The sequence below is a fragment of the Episyrphus balteatus genome, chromosome 3, assembly GCF_945859705.1.
Source record: "Episyrphus balteatus chromosome 3, idEpiBalt1.1, whole genome shotgun sequence".
In the NCBI taxonomy this organism is placed as follows: Eukaryota; Metazoa; Arthropoda; class Insecta; order Diptera; family Syrphidae; genus Episyrphus; species Episyrphus balteatus.
In genome coordinates, this window is record NC_079136.1 from 24002343 (window position 1) to 24021029 (window position 18687).

An 18687-nucleotide genomic window follows, 5' to 3' on the forward strand; every position below is an offset into this window, starting at 1 on the left:
TTTAAAAATAAAACATTAACATAATTGTTGTCGTCCTTTGACTGAACGAAAATTTTTTGACATTTTAAAGGGATTCGTTTTTAATTATTTCTTCTTTTTATTTATTGTGAGTATATGTGCATGTTAAACAAAAACAAAAAAAAAAAATCATACTAAAATTAACGAACAAAAAAAATCCATTTTGCATGCTCACAGTCTCAATGCATAAAAATGTATGTTTTGTATGCTAAAAATGTCATAATTAAAAATTGTTTAAAATTAAAGATAAACAAAAAAAATCCGTCTTATTTATTTCTTTCTTGTTACATTTAAATACATTTTTTTCTTTTATTTTATTTTGTTTTCTTGTTTCTTTTTTTAAATAACTATGTTTTACACACTAGAATAGTTTATTTTTTTGTTTTTAATAATAATTATAATAAGAATAGTAATAAAAAAATACAATTACTTTGTGAGTTCTCCCGCGTCTGTTTTTAAATAATAATAATTACTTTTACTTTTATTTTTTATTATTTGTTTTTTTTTTATTAACTTTCACTTATTTTTTTGAATAATAATTTTTTCATGCACTTTTGTTTTTTTTTATTTTTTAGTTTCACTTTTGAATATAATCTATCAAAATCATAAATGACTATAAATATATGTTTTTTTTTAAATTTATTATTTAATATATAACACTGAAAACTAAGAAAAAAAAATATATTTTATAGTTAAAATTAAAAAGAGAAGAAAAAAAAAACAGAAAAAATACATTTGAATAGCAAAATAAACTTTGATTCTATCCTAACACATGACAACTTGCTCATTTAAATTATTATAATTTTAATTAAGTTTTTGTTTTTATGTTTAATTACTCAGTTTATTTTACTTTGTTGTTGTTGTTTTTTTTTTTTGTATAGAATAAATTTAAATGTGTCTTTCATGAGATATATTCATGAAAAATATAATGTAATTCAACCCATCCATGATGTTGTTTTTTATGTATATATTTTTGGATGTTTGCCACCTGACATCCATTTTTTTTTTTGTTTAATTTTTACTATCAGTTGTTTTGGTGTGGGATTTTAAATTTTATCGAGTGCGTGATACTGTTCTGAAATGAGAGAATAACAAACAAATTAGTTTATGCGTTTCATATTTTTTAGGAAATTTTAATATCAAAATTAAAAAATAAGTTAAAATATTTTTGATAAATAAAATAACTTAAAAGCCTTTTGATAAATAGATATTGATAAAATATTACAAAAATTTACTAAATTTGTAGAAACTTTTCATAAAAAAAATTTAAACACGTTTTTTTTCATGTGTTTAAATTTTAAAAACAAGATTATTTCTGTTGTAACGGGCGTGACACAGTTACTTAATTTTTTGTTCCTGTCTTGTGTAGTATTCACTTAATAGTGTATTTAATAACTAAAACGATTTATATATTCAGTTGTTAATTTATGTTTAAAATAACATTTTGTTAATCTGTCTTTCAACGTCTCAAACTCTTAGGATAAGATGTAGCGGGTGTGACGTTAGAAAATCGTCTCACGTTTCCGGCCACGTTTCGGAAAATCGTTATAACTAGTGGTTTCGTAGGGTTTATTCCAAATTTTTGCTCTTATCTGTTCTCTAATTAATATTTTAGAACAGCATAACAGCGAAAATTTGAAATAAACCCTACGAAACCACTAGTTATAACGATTTTCCGAATGGTGGCCGGACACTGTGACGGCCGAAATTAGGCAACTCTACCCTATTCAATATGAAAATAGATTTAATTACTTTTTCAGTGAGCATATTCAAGAGAGTTAATAAAAACAACGTGGTTTTATAACAATTAGAAAAAAAAATATCTTAAGTTTTCAAATATTTAAGCACTATTTACACAATAAATATTTTATTAGGGTCAGAGACACACCAGAATAATTGAGTAAAGAATTTTGAGCAAATTATTTAAATTTTGGTTGAAAATGTGCGCCAGTTCATTCTAGTGTTTTTAAAATAATGCTTGCTTTGGAAACTTTAAGAATGCTAGTTTTTCCCACCTTTCATTAAAAAATTCCTCATTTAAACTAATTAGAAATCATTCAAGTAAAACGTATAAGTACTTAAATAGCTCATTCAATTCCTTATATTTTCACTTTCATTCTTTGCTTATTGCTGGTCAACTTGCGTTTCTTACTAAATAAAAAAAATATTATTCAATGAAATTTTACACAAAAAGCAATTCAAGCTATTTTTATCATAACTCTGCTTGCATTTTATTTTAACTGAATTCTTCAATTTTTTTTATAATTTTTTAATAATAATAATATAATAACTTTATTTTCAAAATTTAACGTTTTTAACAATTTCATATATTCAAAATAAATGATATTTTTGGTAAAAAAAAAATGGCAGGATTCTATGTACCAACATCTACAAATTATATATATTTTTAAATAAAAATAACTTAAAGCTGTCATATTGTGTTAATTTGGAAATGGTCTTATACCCTTATTCGTGAAAAAATTGGTTCCGTACTGATAAAATTCCTTATGAATACATTTGCAACTTAGGGGTTCTCCGAAATACATTTTCAAAAAGCAACATATGAACAATGAAGAGTGTTTATAAAAAAAATTCGATGAATCAACTATATACCCGTAATCCCCAATTTTGAAGTTCTTGCTCACTAATGTCTTTACCTCTCACTTCTTTTCAAAATTGAAAAATGTTTAAAAAAAACGAACTGCATTTACCAAATCCCTTTCTGTAAAAAAAAATCAATAGTATAAAAATCCTATACAAAAGTGTTACTTATAACAGCTTTTGTTAAGCAAATCTCTTCGAAACTTTATCCAAAAAGTTCTGAGTGCTTGCTATTTTTCAGCAGATCTCAAATAGTCCCAAGTTCCCAGATAAAAGGTCGGACGCGTCGCGACGGTCACTTATGTATGTAATTAGATTAATTTTGCTCACTCAAAAAACTACCTTCGTCAGTATAATTCAGCTGCAAAATATTCATTGAACTGCCTGCCATTTATTTTTACCTTCCAACTATGTATATCTTTTTAACTCTTTAGCCAGCATTTATGAAACATGACCTGGATGTCATATAAAAATATTACATCCTTTTTACTCTTCAACAGATTAAAAAAGTTATGATATTGACACACCTACCCCCACCAATCTCCCACTTTGTTTGGTTGCCATAGTTATTCCTACCTACCTACCAACTAAGAAAGTATAACCAAAATTATCTAGCAGCCCCATAATTAAAAATAAAAATTCAGGACACTGTGGCGTATGAGGACTTTTGATTACTCAAATCAAATCTAAAAAAAAGTGCTCATACGCCATAGTGACCTAAATTATTAAAGTTTAATAGAAAATAAGAATTGTTTCTTTTGCAGGATACCTATCCAAACATCTTCTTCTAAAATTAGTTAATTATTCGCTAAAAATAGTAAAAACTATGTATATATTTACCTTGGTGACTGCACTCGACGTTTGGGTGTGGTTGCGTTGCTGTGATTGCCACTATTGCTGGCATTGCCGCCTGTTCGATTACTACACGGAGTTCGAGTCCGTGGAGCGGGTACTGGTGGTGTTGCTGTTGCATTAGCCGTTGTTGTTGTTGTAGTTCCTGCTGATGCTGTTGCCGCTGCACCATGTGGATGATGAGCTGCTGCTGCTGGAGGTGCTGTCGCTGCTGCTGCTGGTAGGCTATACCTTTTAGGCGGTACTATTCGACTTGGCGAACGCAAACTCTTTGTTTCTTGTATCACTCTATTTTTGAGGTTAGATAAAGGAGTATGAGGACTAGCATTTGCGATTGTATTCCTAATGATACGATACGATACGAGTGTTTTTTCAACAAAAATCCAACAAAAACAGGCGAGTTTAACATAAATCATATACATAAAAAATACAGGAAAAGAAAAAAGAGAGAGGAGAAAGTAAACAAAAGTGTGTGTTTTTTGTTAAGAAACAATTTCGACAACTTAAGACGATAGAAAACTTAAAATATTTGAATTTTGTAACAAGGATTTATTATAATTATAACCAATGAATGTATGGTGATTATGAAATTTGAATGTTAAACTTACTTCCCCGCCGGATAGCTGACCGGTCGTGGTATCCTCGACTTGTGCGCCGCATTCGCCGATGTTGGTGTTGAACCTCCACTCTTGGTTTCTTGTTCATAGGCCAGATCCTTCAACATCATGCTCGAATCTTTGCTCAACAGTTCCCATTGGATCTGTAAGCGTCTAAAACGATTTGTCGAGATCTTATTCGGTTCTTGTTCTTTTCTACTATTCCGATGCGGAGGCATGCCTCCGGCATTGTTCAACCTCAATGCAATCGAGATGTTCGGTGAGTTGGGTGGTGTTGTGAATCGTTGAGCATTAAGTCCAAGGGTATTGCATTCGGTCTTTTGGTTAAAGGAGACTTTCTTTTGACTCAAAGCCCGACTGACTTCTTTCTTCAGTTCAGCAGCATCGTAATGCTCAGCAGGATGGTGATTCTCTTCGACGGATTCCAAAAAGTTGGCAATTTCCGCATAATACTTTAGTTCTGACTTGGGTACGCTGGCGAGGAAGTTCTCTGCCCTCGTTCTAGCGTCCATGTCTTTGCGCGACAGCCGATGGCTTCCTTGGGTGAGTTTCAAATTTGAATGCAACTCATCATAGTACTCGTCGATTTCAGCTAGGTGCTTGCCGGCCAGAGGGTTCTGTAGATCATCGTTGGATGAGAAATATGCAGCAGGTTCTTGCAAACTACGTCGCTTCTCAATATTATTGCGAACGTTTGAATTGGACTGTTCTTCAATCAAACTTGTCCGTTTGTTGCGTAATCCAGATGTCAGTCTATTGGAGTTCTTGCATGAATTACCGCGATTATGACGGGTCGAACACCTCTCTTCTTCCATTCGCTGGTTTTCATATTGATACACGTACATATTTTTGAGAGGATCGGAATCTTCTGCTTTTCGTGGATTATCAAAAACTGAATCGGACAAAAGAGTCGACGATCCGCGATAGCCAGAGCTCGGGGGATGACTAGATCCAGAGCTGGACTCGCAGGCAGCAGCTCTAGTGGCAGCTCCTTCTGCAGCTGGTTCCTCAGCCATCGTCGTCGTTTGGAAATACTGAGCACAATCACAGACATTTGCCCGATTGTTGGTCCGCCTTATGGGCGGTGACATACAGAATAGCGGTTTCATCGAGCACTCCGCTTCGAGATCAGCTACATCGACCTCTGGAATGTGTTTCAAGCGTTTCCGATACTCGGTCGGAAGAAGAGTAGCCAGCGATTTCCAGTCAACAACATGTTTTAGGTCGACGTTTTTCAGTAGCTCATCCTCACTCATCGAACCAGTGCTGGTTCGCTTCTTTACACCCACAGCATTCTTGTAGTTGAACGGAGTGAAAATCACCTCAGCTGTGTTTGTCTTGACAAAGCCCAAATCCGGCAAAGCATAATTTGGATAGATTACATAAATCGGAGCTTGCTTTTCCTCACCCAAGTTATTCAACTTGGCCAAGAATGATGGTGGCACAAATTTGAGCCTATCTCGTGCAGAAGTCTGCATGGATCTGGTTATCATCTCAGCAGATATCTTCATCCTCTGACTTCGCTGATCATTATACACCTGGGTCAGATTCTCCGATGTGCGACTACCTTCCGAAACGGAATTATTGTTGTTATTATTCAATTGATTATTGTGCTGGTTATTGGTCAAATTAATGACTTGAGGATTTTTGAGCGGTTGGAGCTTTTTGTGCTCCGGCGAAGCAGTTGCAGCAGCAGCAGCAGCAGCACCAGCCGCCGCCCCTGTTTCAAAGACCTCTCTATACAGATCATGTTTAACTTTTCTGACGGGCGTTGTTGTTGTTGCTGCTGCAGTCGTCTCATTTCTCTCCTTATCACATATAATATCAAGACTGTCTAGTTGGTAGCTTGAATCAGCTGGATCCTCTTCTTCGTCATGACGACTCAAGGCGGAGCCTTTGCCCGAATCATTCATGCTTTTCTTGCGAATACGTTGTTCTAGCGATGAACTACCCTCACTCGATGGCCAACATCCCGATGAGACATCCATGCAAGTAGTTTCGCTAGAACAGCTACTCTTTTGTTTGATAAAGAGCTTGACTAGATTGAAGGCCGGCTGATTGGCATTCGTTTGTTTTAGCGTTTGAATGTTATTTGTTGCTGAGCTAGAATTCATGCCGCCAGATGTTGTCGAATCGATGTGGGACGACGAATCGTTATGATGATGGTGATGATGGTGATGATGATGACTGTGATTTGACGAAAAATGTATGGGACTGCCCATTGACGTCTGGGATATTGGCATCTGGCACATTGGAAGAAGATTTCTAGATTTACACGATTCAACCTGTGAGGAGAAAGGATATAAGAGCATGAGAAAAGTTTGATTTTGGGTTGGTAGTTTGAAAACTTACGGTGGAAGTGCTGAGCGCTTGTGACACATTAAGCTGTTGCTGGCTGGCTCCTTTTTTCAGTCGCAAATTGGGCAAGCTTAGACTCTTGCGTACGGTGCAGTGAGGTGCATGGCGCATAACAATATTCACAGATGTATTGTTGTTGCCAGATGGATACCTAGGCACATAAAATATTTAGTAAAGTTGTAAAAAAGATATAAATTATTTAAAAGGGTAAATTTCATGATTTTATGCTCTGTCTTCTCTTGGGCCATTTCAAAGTAACGGAGAGGTCATATTGGCGCTTGTTTATAGTTTATCTCGTTGAAGAAGCAAAACTTAAATCTTAAAACTTGGTGAGACTAAAGAGCTTAATAAATTAATTAGTTTTTCGTGAAACTTTTAGAACATCAACTTTATCATGGGCCCTTAAGACTCACAAAGTTTCAAGAAAAAATATTGCTTCTTCAACGAGATGGACTGAATAACAAGCGTCAAAATTTCCTAAAAGTTAAAATGGAATGGACGTCTTCTAGGAATAAGTGGATGATTTGGATTCTATTGAAACCGACATAGCCCGGCTAACATACATAAATCATTTTAAGATACTGAATCTCTGTTTCTATCAGGAGATCAAAACAACGCCCTTAAAGTCTGCTTTTTCATGTGATTCCTTAAAGACATGGTATTTTGTAAGCAAAATTATTTCATATTTCAATCGGAAGTCCCGAAAAGAAAAGAGGAATACGTTTATTGAAACATGCATATTGATGAATTAACAGAGATCAGAATATGTCTAGTTAAAAATTTCCATTTCAGCAAGTTCACCTAAATAAACAAATCCTTTTTTGACCCAATTACAAGTATTTGGTTAAATTATTCAATGTTAATTTTTTTTTTTTTTTTTTGTATTCAAAATTCATCAAAACTTGTTGTGTTCACCCTGATACACTCGTAGGTATGAGTTGTTGTTTACATAAAAAATAATAACAATTCCCAAGGTTAAACACTCGAAAATATACGAGTGTGTGAATGATTTCATCAATTACCAACCCTGAATAATTTTGCGATGCGACCAATTAAAAAAAAAATAACAAAAAATATAAATTCTGTTTTCATAATGTATAATAGCACTGGCATGACTGTTGTTGGCATATTGAAAGATATAAATACCTACAAAAGTGCGAAAAAACACAATATTGAAACGTGTGGAATGTAAAGAATGTTAAATATGTTCATTCAACTTGTGAAATACATTGAATCAGTATTTTATTTTTTTAATTTTTATCCACAACACGTTAAAAGAACGTTGTTACTTGAAACTGAGAGGGCAAAAAGATAAGGAACAGTTTACCTGAGGGACTATAAAATGAACAACTTTACAATGACTTTGGGTATGGAGTAATATTTTTTTATAGAAAGGTGTGGAAATATCAAGTCAATAACTTATTTTATGATTGTGACTACTATATTTTAGTAGCTATGAAAAGCGAAAGTCATAGTGTGAAGTCAGATCTAGTGAAAAGCACTTAAGGGAATTAATATTCATACAGAATGAAGTTGAAGAAACTTAAGAGTCAATGGCCTATATGTTTGTATTAATAACAAACGAAAATGTTCTTATCGAGAACGAGAAATCGGAAACAAGTTACAATATTTATAAACAAAATTTGACTGGTAATCAAATTTGAAATAATTTTGATTTTTGATTACACTGGCCAACAATTTTCAACTTTTTAAAATTTTCCAGAAAGAATTATATCAAATTTTATAGATTTGGGTTCAGTAATCTCAAAAATCATATTGGTTTCTAATGGATCAAGTTCATTTCTCAATAAGTCGGACGTTTTAAGGTCTTAAAAATTTAAGCGATTCGTTTAAAAGTTCAAAAATTTTATCACATAAATATCCTCATAACCACGTCCACTTTTTTACTTGCTCTATAGGGCAAGTATTGGTTTCGTGTAGAAAAAAAAAATCGAGGTTTTAATCAAAACCAACATTACGATAATGGAGAAGATCAAAAAAGTGGTTTTCGTCATGCCGTCCGTCGGTCTGTGCGTGTGTGCGTCTGTGCGTCTGTGCGTCTGTGCGTCTGTGCGTCCATCTGTACATCGAGCTAGGGCCTAAACGGGTGGATGGATTTGCTTGAAACTTGGTACAGATGATTTTTACGTAATTCCCTAGGTCCATTTTTTTTATTTTTTTAATATCTCCAATTTAACGCATATCTCCCATATAACGTTTTCGAGGTATTTCAAATTTCTCGAAAACGGCTCTAACGATTTCGTTTAAATTTGGTGTGGGCAGTACTCTTATTGATTCCAACAAAACTGCGTTTTTAGTTTTTCTCAAAAAATGCCAAGAGCGGAAATATGGCGTTGCCGTTTTTCAAAAATTGACATGTTTTTTAAGTTCATATATTTCATCAAAGCATAAGTCAATTTTTTCAAAATTTACAGACATCATAGGTATTGAAGTGTAAAATGTAAAAAAAAATTTAAAAAAAAAATTAAAAAAAAAGTTTTTCAAAAAAATTTTTAAAAAATTGAATTTTTTTAACTTTCGATTTTTTTTTTTGTTTTTATTTTTTTTTCTTCACAAAATCTTAAATTTTCAATAGATATTTAAGATAAAGATGCTTTGAACTACAAGAGCAAGTACGTGCGACCCAGTCGTGCATTTTATTTTTGGTGAATTTATGTCTCAGAAACGACTCTGACAATTTTTATAATGGTTTCAAAGCATGTTTTTTTTTCAAAAAAGAAATGAACGGAATTAAGAAAGAATCGTAACGTCCATATTGATATGTGCGAAACGGCTGTAAGGAGATATGTTTAAAAAAAAGGCTGCAACAATTTGAAAAGAACTGTAAGCCCTTTTTTTTACCTACATAAATCAGGAAAAATTGCCTAAAATATATTCAAAAGAAATCGCCAGTAGTAAAGTTTTGTAATTGAATTAATTTATGTATTTGAATTAATTTTTAAGATATGGATGGTTTTATGGAGTTTGTATTAAAACCGAATACTAAAATTTGATGTTAAGAATCACCCATCGTGATTCGTGACCCTAGTTTTGATGAAAATTAATTGATTTGTTATGAGAATGTGTATTGCAAGGACGAGAGTGTTTTAGTTTTAAGCGAAGGATTTCTTTGAAACTGGAGTTCGGTTTAGTTAAGTCATAAAAGATAAAGATTTTCAATATTATCGGTTTTTCACAGATTTTTAATGATATATTTAAGAGCATAATAAAGGTTATCATTATGGTTTGTTTTTGTATATTAATATGACATTCGAATATCCTGCTACGAAAACGAATCTATAATTTGATGGGCATTTTTTTACAGGTGAGTGAGAATCGCTCTCAGGTTCATAAAGTATTCAGATGCTGAAGGTCTTCCTGAGAAAAAATGCTATAATGTAGGTCACTAAAAGTTAAAATTCTGCTATAAATAATGCCTTGCTGAGTTTAACACACAAAAATCTGCAGAAATGCTAAACGTAGTCATAATCATAATACTACACTTGGTAAGTAAATGTATTTCTAAAAACTTATGAACATGTATATAGAATACAGTACTTTGAAAAGGTAAACACATATGCTTCTTGGCTTGTCAAAGACTTTACATTGGCCTTTCAAAATATTGTGCCAAACAAAATTAAAAGCTAAGTTAATAGGGTTACTTCTGATAGTAAAACTTCTACCATTTCAAAACACTCACGCTCTTGGAACGTTTTAAAAATGTGAAAAATAAAGAAATAATGTTCAAGAACTTTCGAATCGCAGATGTTATAATTTAATGGGTGTAATGGGCAATAAATTTCAGATTCACTACTTGGCCAATATTACAAAAACTTATAATTTGTAGTTTTTTTTCCAAGAAGCCACGGTAGCGTATGAGTAACATTTTTTTTAATTGAAAATCATGGAAGTATTATAACAAAAATGTTTTCGCTGGTCTACTAATGAATTTTCCACACAATTGTGAACCAAATATTGTGCTGCAAAATTATTAAAAGGCTTAGTCGAAGGTTCAGATATAGGAAGCTAACATCTCAAACCTAAACAAATTTAGGGAAAATAAAAACAATTTACATACTAAAAGCGCTTCCGGTTATTACATATTTAAATTTTTTTTATTTCAAATATTAAGAAGAAAATCATTTTTTTAACATCATCAAAAAATCGAAATAGATTACAAGTAGAAAAAAAAATTAAAAATTCTTCTTCAATTAGGTACTAAGAATCAAAACTCGAAATTCAATAAAACGCATCATCATTTATCACATTATCTATAAGTCTATACGTCCGTTTAATTGCAATTTATAAAAGGAATGGCCATAAATAAACCCTAAATTATTGAGTTCATTTAAGTTGCAAGCAAGATTACTCACTGAAACTATAAAACACACCATCATCATCACAATCATTTCATAACTAAGTAAGTAAGAGCCACAGCAAAAGCAGTTGATTGAAACCAATTGAAATGACCCCAAAGAGTAATATGTAATAAAGAAATTATATTTTCCAACGGAAACTTTGTTCAATTGACCATTATAACAATAACAACAAACACACACGAACACAGTAGTAGAAGTGGATAAATTAAAGTCTCCTCATACTGAGACGTCGACGACATGAACGACACTCAATTTACTGCCATAGTCTGAGTACAGAAATAAACGTAGTCGTCTTCTATACAATGAACACACTACTTATATGACGAAAGATATTAAAAGGAGTAGTGTAATAAAGTCTGGAGATAGACTTACCTCTGCAGTTGGGATGTGCTGCTTTTCTTGAGTTTGCTCCATGTCGTAAATGCATGATCCGACCGCGACATGGAGACTTCTAGGGATTTTCTTTTAAGGATGTCATCCAAGTTACTATGCAAATTGATAAAGTTCTGTTTGTTCTTCATCTGGATCTCGTTTGGTTCTGCTGCAAAATAAAAAATTGAAATTACCAGGAACCACCACTCAACGAAAGTGAAAGTATAGCAACAAAGACGACAACAAAAGAATCGTCATCATCTTTTCGTGCAATAGGAACAAAGAACTATGACTGCAACAATAACTACTAACTCACCATAGAAACTTTCATCCGAATACAGGGCACTGCCCTCAAAGGCAATCGTATAGTTGTCCTTGTTCGCCTTACAAGTCAGTATAATATCCCCATCGTCCGGATATGCATCCAGATCGAGGGAGTCAATACTGATGTGTGATTCCTTCACTGGCGAGAACAACAATTCTGACTTGCAGATAGAATTCTCAATCTTATCGTCGTCCTTATTATGGTGCTGATACGACGGAATGTGTGACAGTAGCGAATGAATGTCTTCCGCCCGGAAACTCTCCATATCCACTTCGGCTAGATTTGCGTCGATGTTTTTTGCCAGATCATCGTAATATGACAATTCACCGATGCCATTGTAGGAGGCGGACAGCGAGGAGAGGACACTCTGATGCGTTACCCCATCTCGATAGCCGTAATCCAAGAACCACTGGTAATCGGAATTATCATGAGTGAAATCGTGCGACGAAGCTATGGAACAATTTAAGGGACCACCACCATGATTTGTTACACCACCACCACCATTAACGCCAGCCCCAATGATACCACCGCCAACGCTACCACCAACAACGCCACTAGTTAAACCTACCAAATGGTTAAAGTGGTGATGCGGAGTTGTTGCATTGCTATTGTAATCGGATTCCGGGGTGGTAACCATGTTGCCAGCCATGTTGCTGATGCTGCTCAAATTGTTGTTAAAGCTGCTATGGTTGCTAATGCCACCACCGTTAACTTGCTCATTCAGGATGATGCTACGCAGAGCGTTATTGTAGCGGTCCAAATTGTTAAGGACGATTTGGACGTTTTTCTTTAGACATTCGTCGGTTAGTTCGTCATCGTTGATGAGCAAATCATTGAGGTAGGGATTTGCTGAAGAGAGACCGAAGGGATGATGCAAAGTGTTGTGATGTGATGCAGGATTATGATGCGGGTGTGGAGGAAAGCCATGACCATAATAATTGTTAAATGGTGAATTGTTAGGACTAGTTAATGGGCGTTTATAATGATTGTTATGTTGTTGTTGTTGTTGTTGTGTTTGTTGTTGTTGTTGTTGTTGCTGGTGATGATAAGGTTGATGATTTGGGGAATGTGGTGTTGTCGAAAGGGTTAATGGTTTCGTTTGATGATGGTGATTTTGCAAATGATTATTGTGATTATTATGATGATGGGATGAGTTATGATTAAGCTGAGGCAAATGTGATTTTTGGTTTTCGTTTGCTGTTGAGAATTCTGTCATGCCACGTCGGGGTTTCGGTCCTGAAATTATAGAAAAATAAAAAAGAACGTTAGTTAATGGATTAAAAAAAGCTTAAAGGAGAGAAAATGATTAAAGAAAAGGAATATTTGGGGATCAGTAGGTAGTCATACATATACTTTTTTACATATAGAAATTCACATAAACACATTTTCATTTTTCTTGGCTCGTTAAATAAATACTACTTCCAGAAGCCATCACTGGCCCAGGAATACATTAATTTTCATGATTTTTTTTTGTAAATTATAATTCACACTCAGTTGTTTCCAAAAAATCTGCTCATAAGAGAGGATTGGAGTTGCAAAGATATCATATGATAAGATCTGAACTGTTTCAGATCGGAACATTATTGCCACGGTAGTGACATTGTTTCCACACAATTGTCATTCAAAGGTTAAATCAATTGTATTAATTTTCAAAAAAAAAATGGTAACAATGCACAGATGCTTCAAATAGCTCACAAAAGAGTATAAAATTCGTCCACCCTGACAAACATGTATAGTCCTAAAATTGGAAGCGGGTCAAAATTCTGACTTTAAAATTCAGATTTTCAAAATTCTGCTTTTTTAACAAAAATCATGTTTTGTAAAATTCTGCTTTTTTTCTATTTTGGCTTTCAAAATTCTGCTTTTCAAAATTCTGCCAGCATCTATTTTAACAAAAAAAATTCTACCAAATGCACCTCATTAATGTAATTTAACTTATGTACTCTCCTAAAGTTTTTTTGTTTAACTGTCGCAAATATTTTTATCATTTTACATCTACATACATACATATTACATACTAATTAGAATCGATGTTGTATGATACAAAATATTCCTTTTTTTATCAAGTTTTTTGAATATTCATCTTTATTTGATAAATCAATATATTTTTAATTATTTTTCGAAATTATTTAATACTAAGAACCTTTTCTCAATATTTTCAAATTTATTGATCTGTCAAACAAAAAGTTAATATGCATAAAAAATTTGCGAAAGTAGGTAAAAGCAGTATATTTTCAAATTGATTATTTTACAGAATTCTGCAAAAAAGGGTTTGGAAAATTTTTGCAAAATTTTGTAAAAACAGAATTATGAAGGGCAGAATTTTTTAAACGAGAATTAAAAAAAAAAAAAAAGAATTTTGAAAACCAGAATTTTGAAAGTAGAATTTTGACCCCAATCTACTAAAATTTCCTTGGGCAAAAAAAATGGTTTCTATAAAATGAAACGAGTACGAAAAAGGTTTTGATAAGAGTAAATTTTGTGAGTCAATGGGGAGTACATGTTAACACTAACTCATTTTTTGTACATTTACAATCATTTTTATTCTTAATAAATACGAACTTCAAAAAAAAAAAAATACGGAAAAAAAACCTCAAGCGATTTTCGATTTTGTCATCAAGAACCTAATGATTGTGGACAACAGAGAAAAGCTTGATGGTTCCATTGTATAATTTTCAGTTTTAAACCCTAATTCAATAAAACTCGAATAAACTTACCTTACGCTTCCGAATGAATTCCATTCCCATAACTTCATTAGTGACATTCTCTATTGTGGTTACCACTTAAGAGCCAAATTCTTTGAACTGTCAATGTTACTTAAGAATTTTTTTTTATTGAAATTTTCTCCTAAAACCTAAGCTTTTCTCCGATAGAAAAAAAAAAGAAAAAAAAAAGAATAATCTCTTTTGTTCACCGAAATGAACAAAAGAACAGAAAAAATCAATAACACCCAGCCATCCAGAAGAAAAGACAAAAAAAAAAAAAAAGAAAATTTATTCGCCTGAAACTATAGTGCAGTCGTAGCATAATGAAAAAACTTCAATTACATGATGTCTCTTTCTTGTCACAAAAATAACAAATAAATCGATACACAAAACAAAAGAATGTGTATAGATTAAGTAAGAGTATCTATAGACTGCAAAAACTGTCAAACAAAAGAACTTTTATATAAACTTAATTAACCGTATAACAATGGATTACCTATTAAGGTATACTATATGCGCTACTATGCGGATTATTACAAAATTTCAGTCCAGAAGTGTGCTTGCCTCTTTTTTGTTTGCTCATTTTTGACCTTGGAAAGGTCTCACTGCGCAAAGTGCCACTTATGCAATCCATTAGTAAATGTCAATCGAAAAAGAACGAGCAAAAGCGCAAGTAAACTGTCAAACTTATACCGTATGTGCAATTAACGTGCAAAAAAAAAAAATAAAACTACCGAATCCCTGTGTAATTATAAAGGTAATTAGTTGCTACAAGACTTCGTCGACTACAACGTGCTTGCTTGTTACAAAGTAGATTAACGATGTTTGATGGCAAGTAGGTATATAGGTACGTATAGAAGGTAATTTGGAAGACTTTTATTTTGATGGAGTAAAAGAGTTGGATTATGTGTTGAAGTATTTTTAGTTGGCTTTGGAAAACTTATTAAACGGAAGGAAATTTTGCCGCATATTAACAGGGTGTTTTTTTTATGAGATAATGATGTTTAACTACTAATAATCTTTATTGAAACAATCTTATCCCCAAATGAAGAATCGATATTTTTCATTTTATAAACCCAAGACTTTGGGCAAATCAAAAACATTATACAAAAAAACACCCTGTATCAAAATGTCATTGCCTCAACTTGCCAATAAAAAGAGTATTAAAACTTTGTACATTTTTTTAATTGCTGCACATTATTTGTCATATTTTGTATGATGTCGCTTTATGTTTCCAGGAATTTTCATAGTCACTAATTTATATAATTGAAAACATCTTTTCAACAAAAAAAAAAATTGACAGGAGGGTACGACACCCTGTGTTGATGTTTTATGACTTTTGACTTTAATGTTTAATGGTCTGTTTGCATGCAATCATGCATGACCAACCATCAAAGACGAACAAAAAAATGAAAATCACATTAACTAGTTTTTGCCTCAAAAAGAATATTTTGTTATTACCCCAGGCAAAGAATGTATTTTTATTACCTCTTTTCATCAGGATCAACACAATTATTATATCAAAGCGCACATAGTTTGAATACTTTTTTGTGTATTTTTATTACATTTTTTGTGGGTTGTACTATGTAGTACAAAAATTGGTCGAACGCTTTGAGGGAATTTTTTCCCGACTTCTAATTTATGCTTCATTGAGCATTGAGTATGTATGAAAATTGAAGACATAGAAAATTTTAATAATTTTGTATATTCAATTCACAAAAACCATGTGCCTTTCATACTACATTTTTGTGTATAGAAAACTACGCTCGAATGGGTTGAATAGTGTGTATAATGTGTTAAAAGTTTAATAATATGACTTTTTAGCTGCCAAAGATATACAAAGTACATACATAAGTGAAGAGAGCATAAAATTGATGAACATTAAAAATATAAAACGGCCGGCGCGCAATGGGAAGCAATTAATTTTGATCTAGCGTGTGAAGTGAAAAGAATTATTTAATGCGTTTTGTATAAATGTTGGTTTTATTTATTTTTTTTTTTTTTTTTTTCATTTTCAAAGTTCGAAAGAAGAACAGACACGAAGTGGATAAATAATATAATGCGGTAATGACGATTATTCGTTTGAGCGACCATGGACTGAATATAAAAAAAATACAATACAAAATATATTTTAGTTATTTTTTTTTTTTTTTGGGTGGAGATAATAAGAATCATTGAATAAGTAATTTTGGGGGATTATATTTTTACTATTTCTATAATAAATATTGACTTAAGGAACATTATTCGTGAATCTTATTCTATATTAGTGTAATCTTCTTACTTTTTTAACAACAATTTTGTTGAATGTCAAATCAATAGACATTCAATCATGAAATCTTAGCTCTCAGACAGAAGGCAATTTTGTGAATACTTAATTCAAATGTATAAACATCTGTTTAAATGATTGAGAAAACAAAGGAAATTGCTTTTATCAATAAAGTAATGGGAAACATTAAATAAATTATGTACACTTAGGCAAGGAAAAGATTACACTAGGTATACATCAGGGGATATTGGTTTACGAAACATTCTTAGATTTTGTGACGTCGACGTTAACTTTTGGGACACCCTGTATGTAAATACACAAATGGTAATTTCCATTAGTTATATCTTGCAAATGTATCTCACTTTATATACAGTGGGTTGAAAAATTAATAGGGACAAACGAATTTTTTTTTTGGTTTACTTTGCTCAATTTTTTTCGTTTTTGCCAAAGTACCTGACATTTTTTTTGTCTTATTTAGTTATACTAATCAAGTAAAAAAGTAAATAAATCATAATTTTGGTAAAAAAGATAGGGGAAATAGGGCAGAAGCACAAAAAGGCGTTTCCTGTGGAATTTATGCCCGGAAAATTGCCAGACCGGTTTAATACTTATTTTTTCTTAGCGAGGAATAATATGATATTTTGTACTTTATGGCAATTACCCCATCTTGCAAAAAAAAAAATTAAGTATTGGACTGGTCTGGCAATTTTCCGGGCATAAATTCCATAGGAAACGCCTTTTTGTGCTTCTGCCCTATTTCCCCTATATTTTAACCAACATTATGATTTTTTTTTACTTTTTTTAAGTCGTTTTATATCTACTTAATAAGTATAACTAAATGAGACAAAAAAAATTTCAGGTACTTCGAAAAAACCGAAAAAAATTGAGCAAAGTAAACCAAAAAAAAAAAAATTTCGCTTGTCCCTATTAATTTGGCAACCCACTGTAGGTACTTAATTCTACCATAAATTTTTCTTTAACGAGGACTTTAAAACAAAAGGTGACATGTTGACCTTTCGGTCTGTTTTTAACTTAAAATTTTGTTCTCATTAGGATGATGTAGGTATACATGTGGAAATATTGAAAACAACTATTTCGGAAAAAATTGTTCAAACTTATGGAAATCAATAAGGCGTACTCTACTATATTTTTTATAAGAGTGTCTCAAAAATAAAAATAAACTCACAAATATTCAAGTGTCCTTGACTTTATTTTCAATTTTTCAATACAAAATATCGTCGGTCTCATAAGAAAACCTCGTAAACCCACTTTTTTTTTAAATGACTTTTGAATGCCATTCTTTAGAAAATATATATATATCAGGGTCATTCCGAAAACTCTAAATAGACTTAAATTCAAATTTTGCACAGCGCGTTACTTACCAACTACTCTGTTGTTTGTTTACTCTTTCGTCTCTCCTGTAAAATTTTGATTTTGGGAGTAACGAGGTTTTCTTATGAGACCGACGATATCGAATAATTATATAGGTTGGAAACGCCAAATGAGACTCCTACATGAGACATGCTGTTTAATATTTTTCCGAATCATAACCTGGGCCCTGTTCTGTGACTTTATCATTGGCGATAAACGTTTTTCAACGTCTCAAAAAATCCATTTTCTTCCATAAATAAAGCAAAATTTCTTTTAAATTCAGTAGGTATTTATGAATTAAAAAAATTATGATTTTGAACGAAATTTTTTAAATTTGATAAATTGAAATGAGTTGGATTTTGAAGTCATTCAAATATTTTATCGCCAGTGATAAAAGTTACACAACATGGGAACTGGATTTTCATTTTTTTTTTTTTGGTTTGATTAGAATTTTCTAGCGTGCAATTACAAGGTGAAGTTATGAGGCCGACAAAATACTAATTCATTTGCAAAATACCACGTCTAATTTATGAATTGTTTCCGGAAAATAACTCTCCTAAAATGTTTTGGCAAATTGCGGCAACTTTCACTATAAAAGTCCTAAAAACTGAAATTCTTTTCAAATGATAGTTATACCGAACATTTGAGCATTATTTCTTATTATAAATAAAGTTGAGTTTTTATATAAATAAAATTCTAAAATTGAAATTTCCAAACTCCATGATTTTGATGCTGTACGCAAACAAAGCTTATATTTTCGTCAATCTGCTTTTTTTGTATGCAGTTTGACTTTTTTGACATATTACCTGGGCCTTTAACCAGC

General features: G+C 32.2%; 1 protein-coding gene across 4 annotated transcripts in view; it reads right to left on the reverse strand.

The window, feature by feature from the left end:
* Positions 1-858: 858 nt before the first annotated feature.
* Positions 859-18687, reverse strand: part of LOC129916464 (uncharacterized protein DDB_G0283357) — a 35106-nt gene continuing 17277 nt past the window's right edge. Inside the window, exons 3-9 of one of the 4 annotated variants that reach the window (XM_055996443.1) lie at positions 12091-12758; positions 11514-11931; positions 11198-11366; positions 6441-6597; positions 4080-6373; positions 3460-3813; positions 859-1093 (exon numbers count right to left, since the gene is read on the reverse strand). In XM_055996443.1, coding sequence (XP_055852418.1) covers positions 1072-1093; positions 3460-3813; positions 4080-6373; positions 6441-6597; positions 11198-11366; positions 11514-11931; positions 12091-12758 — 4082 coding nt within the window. In that variant the 3' untranslated portion in view covers positions 859-1071. Of the gene's footprint in view, positions 1094-3459; positions 3814-4079; positions 6374-6440; positions 6598-11197; positions 11367-11513; positions 12759-18687 lie in introns of all 4 variants that reach the window. The other 3 variants (XM_055996441.1, XM_055996442.1, XM_055996440.1) reach the window with 3 other exon arrangements.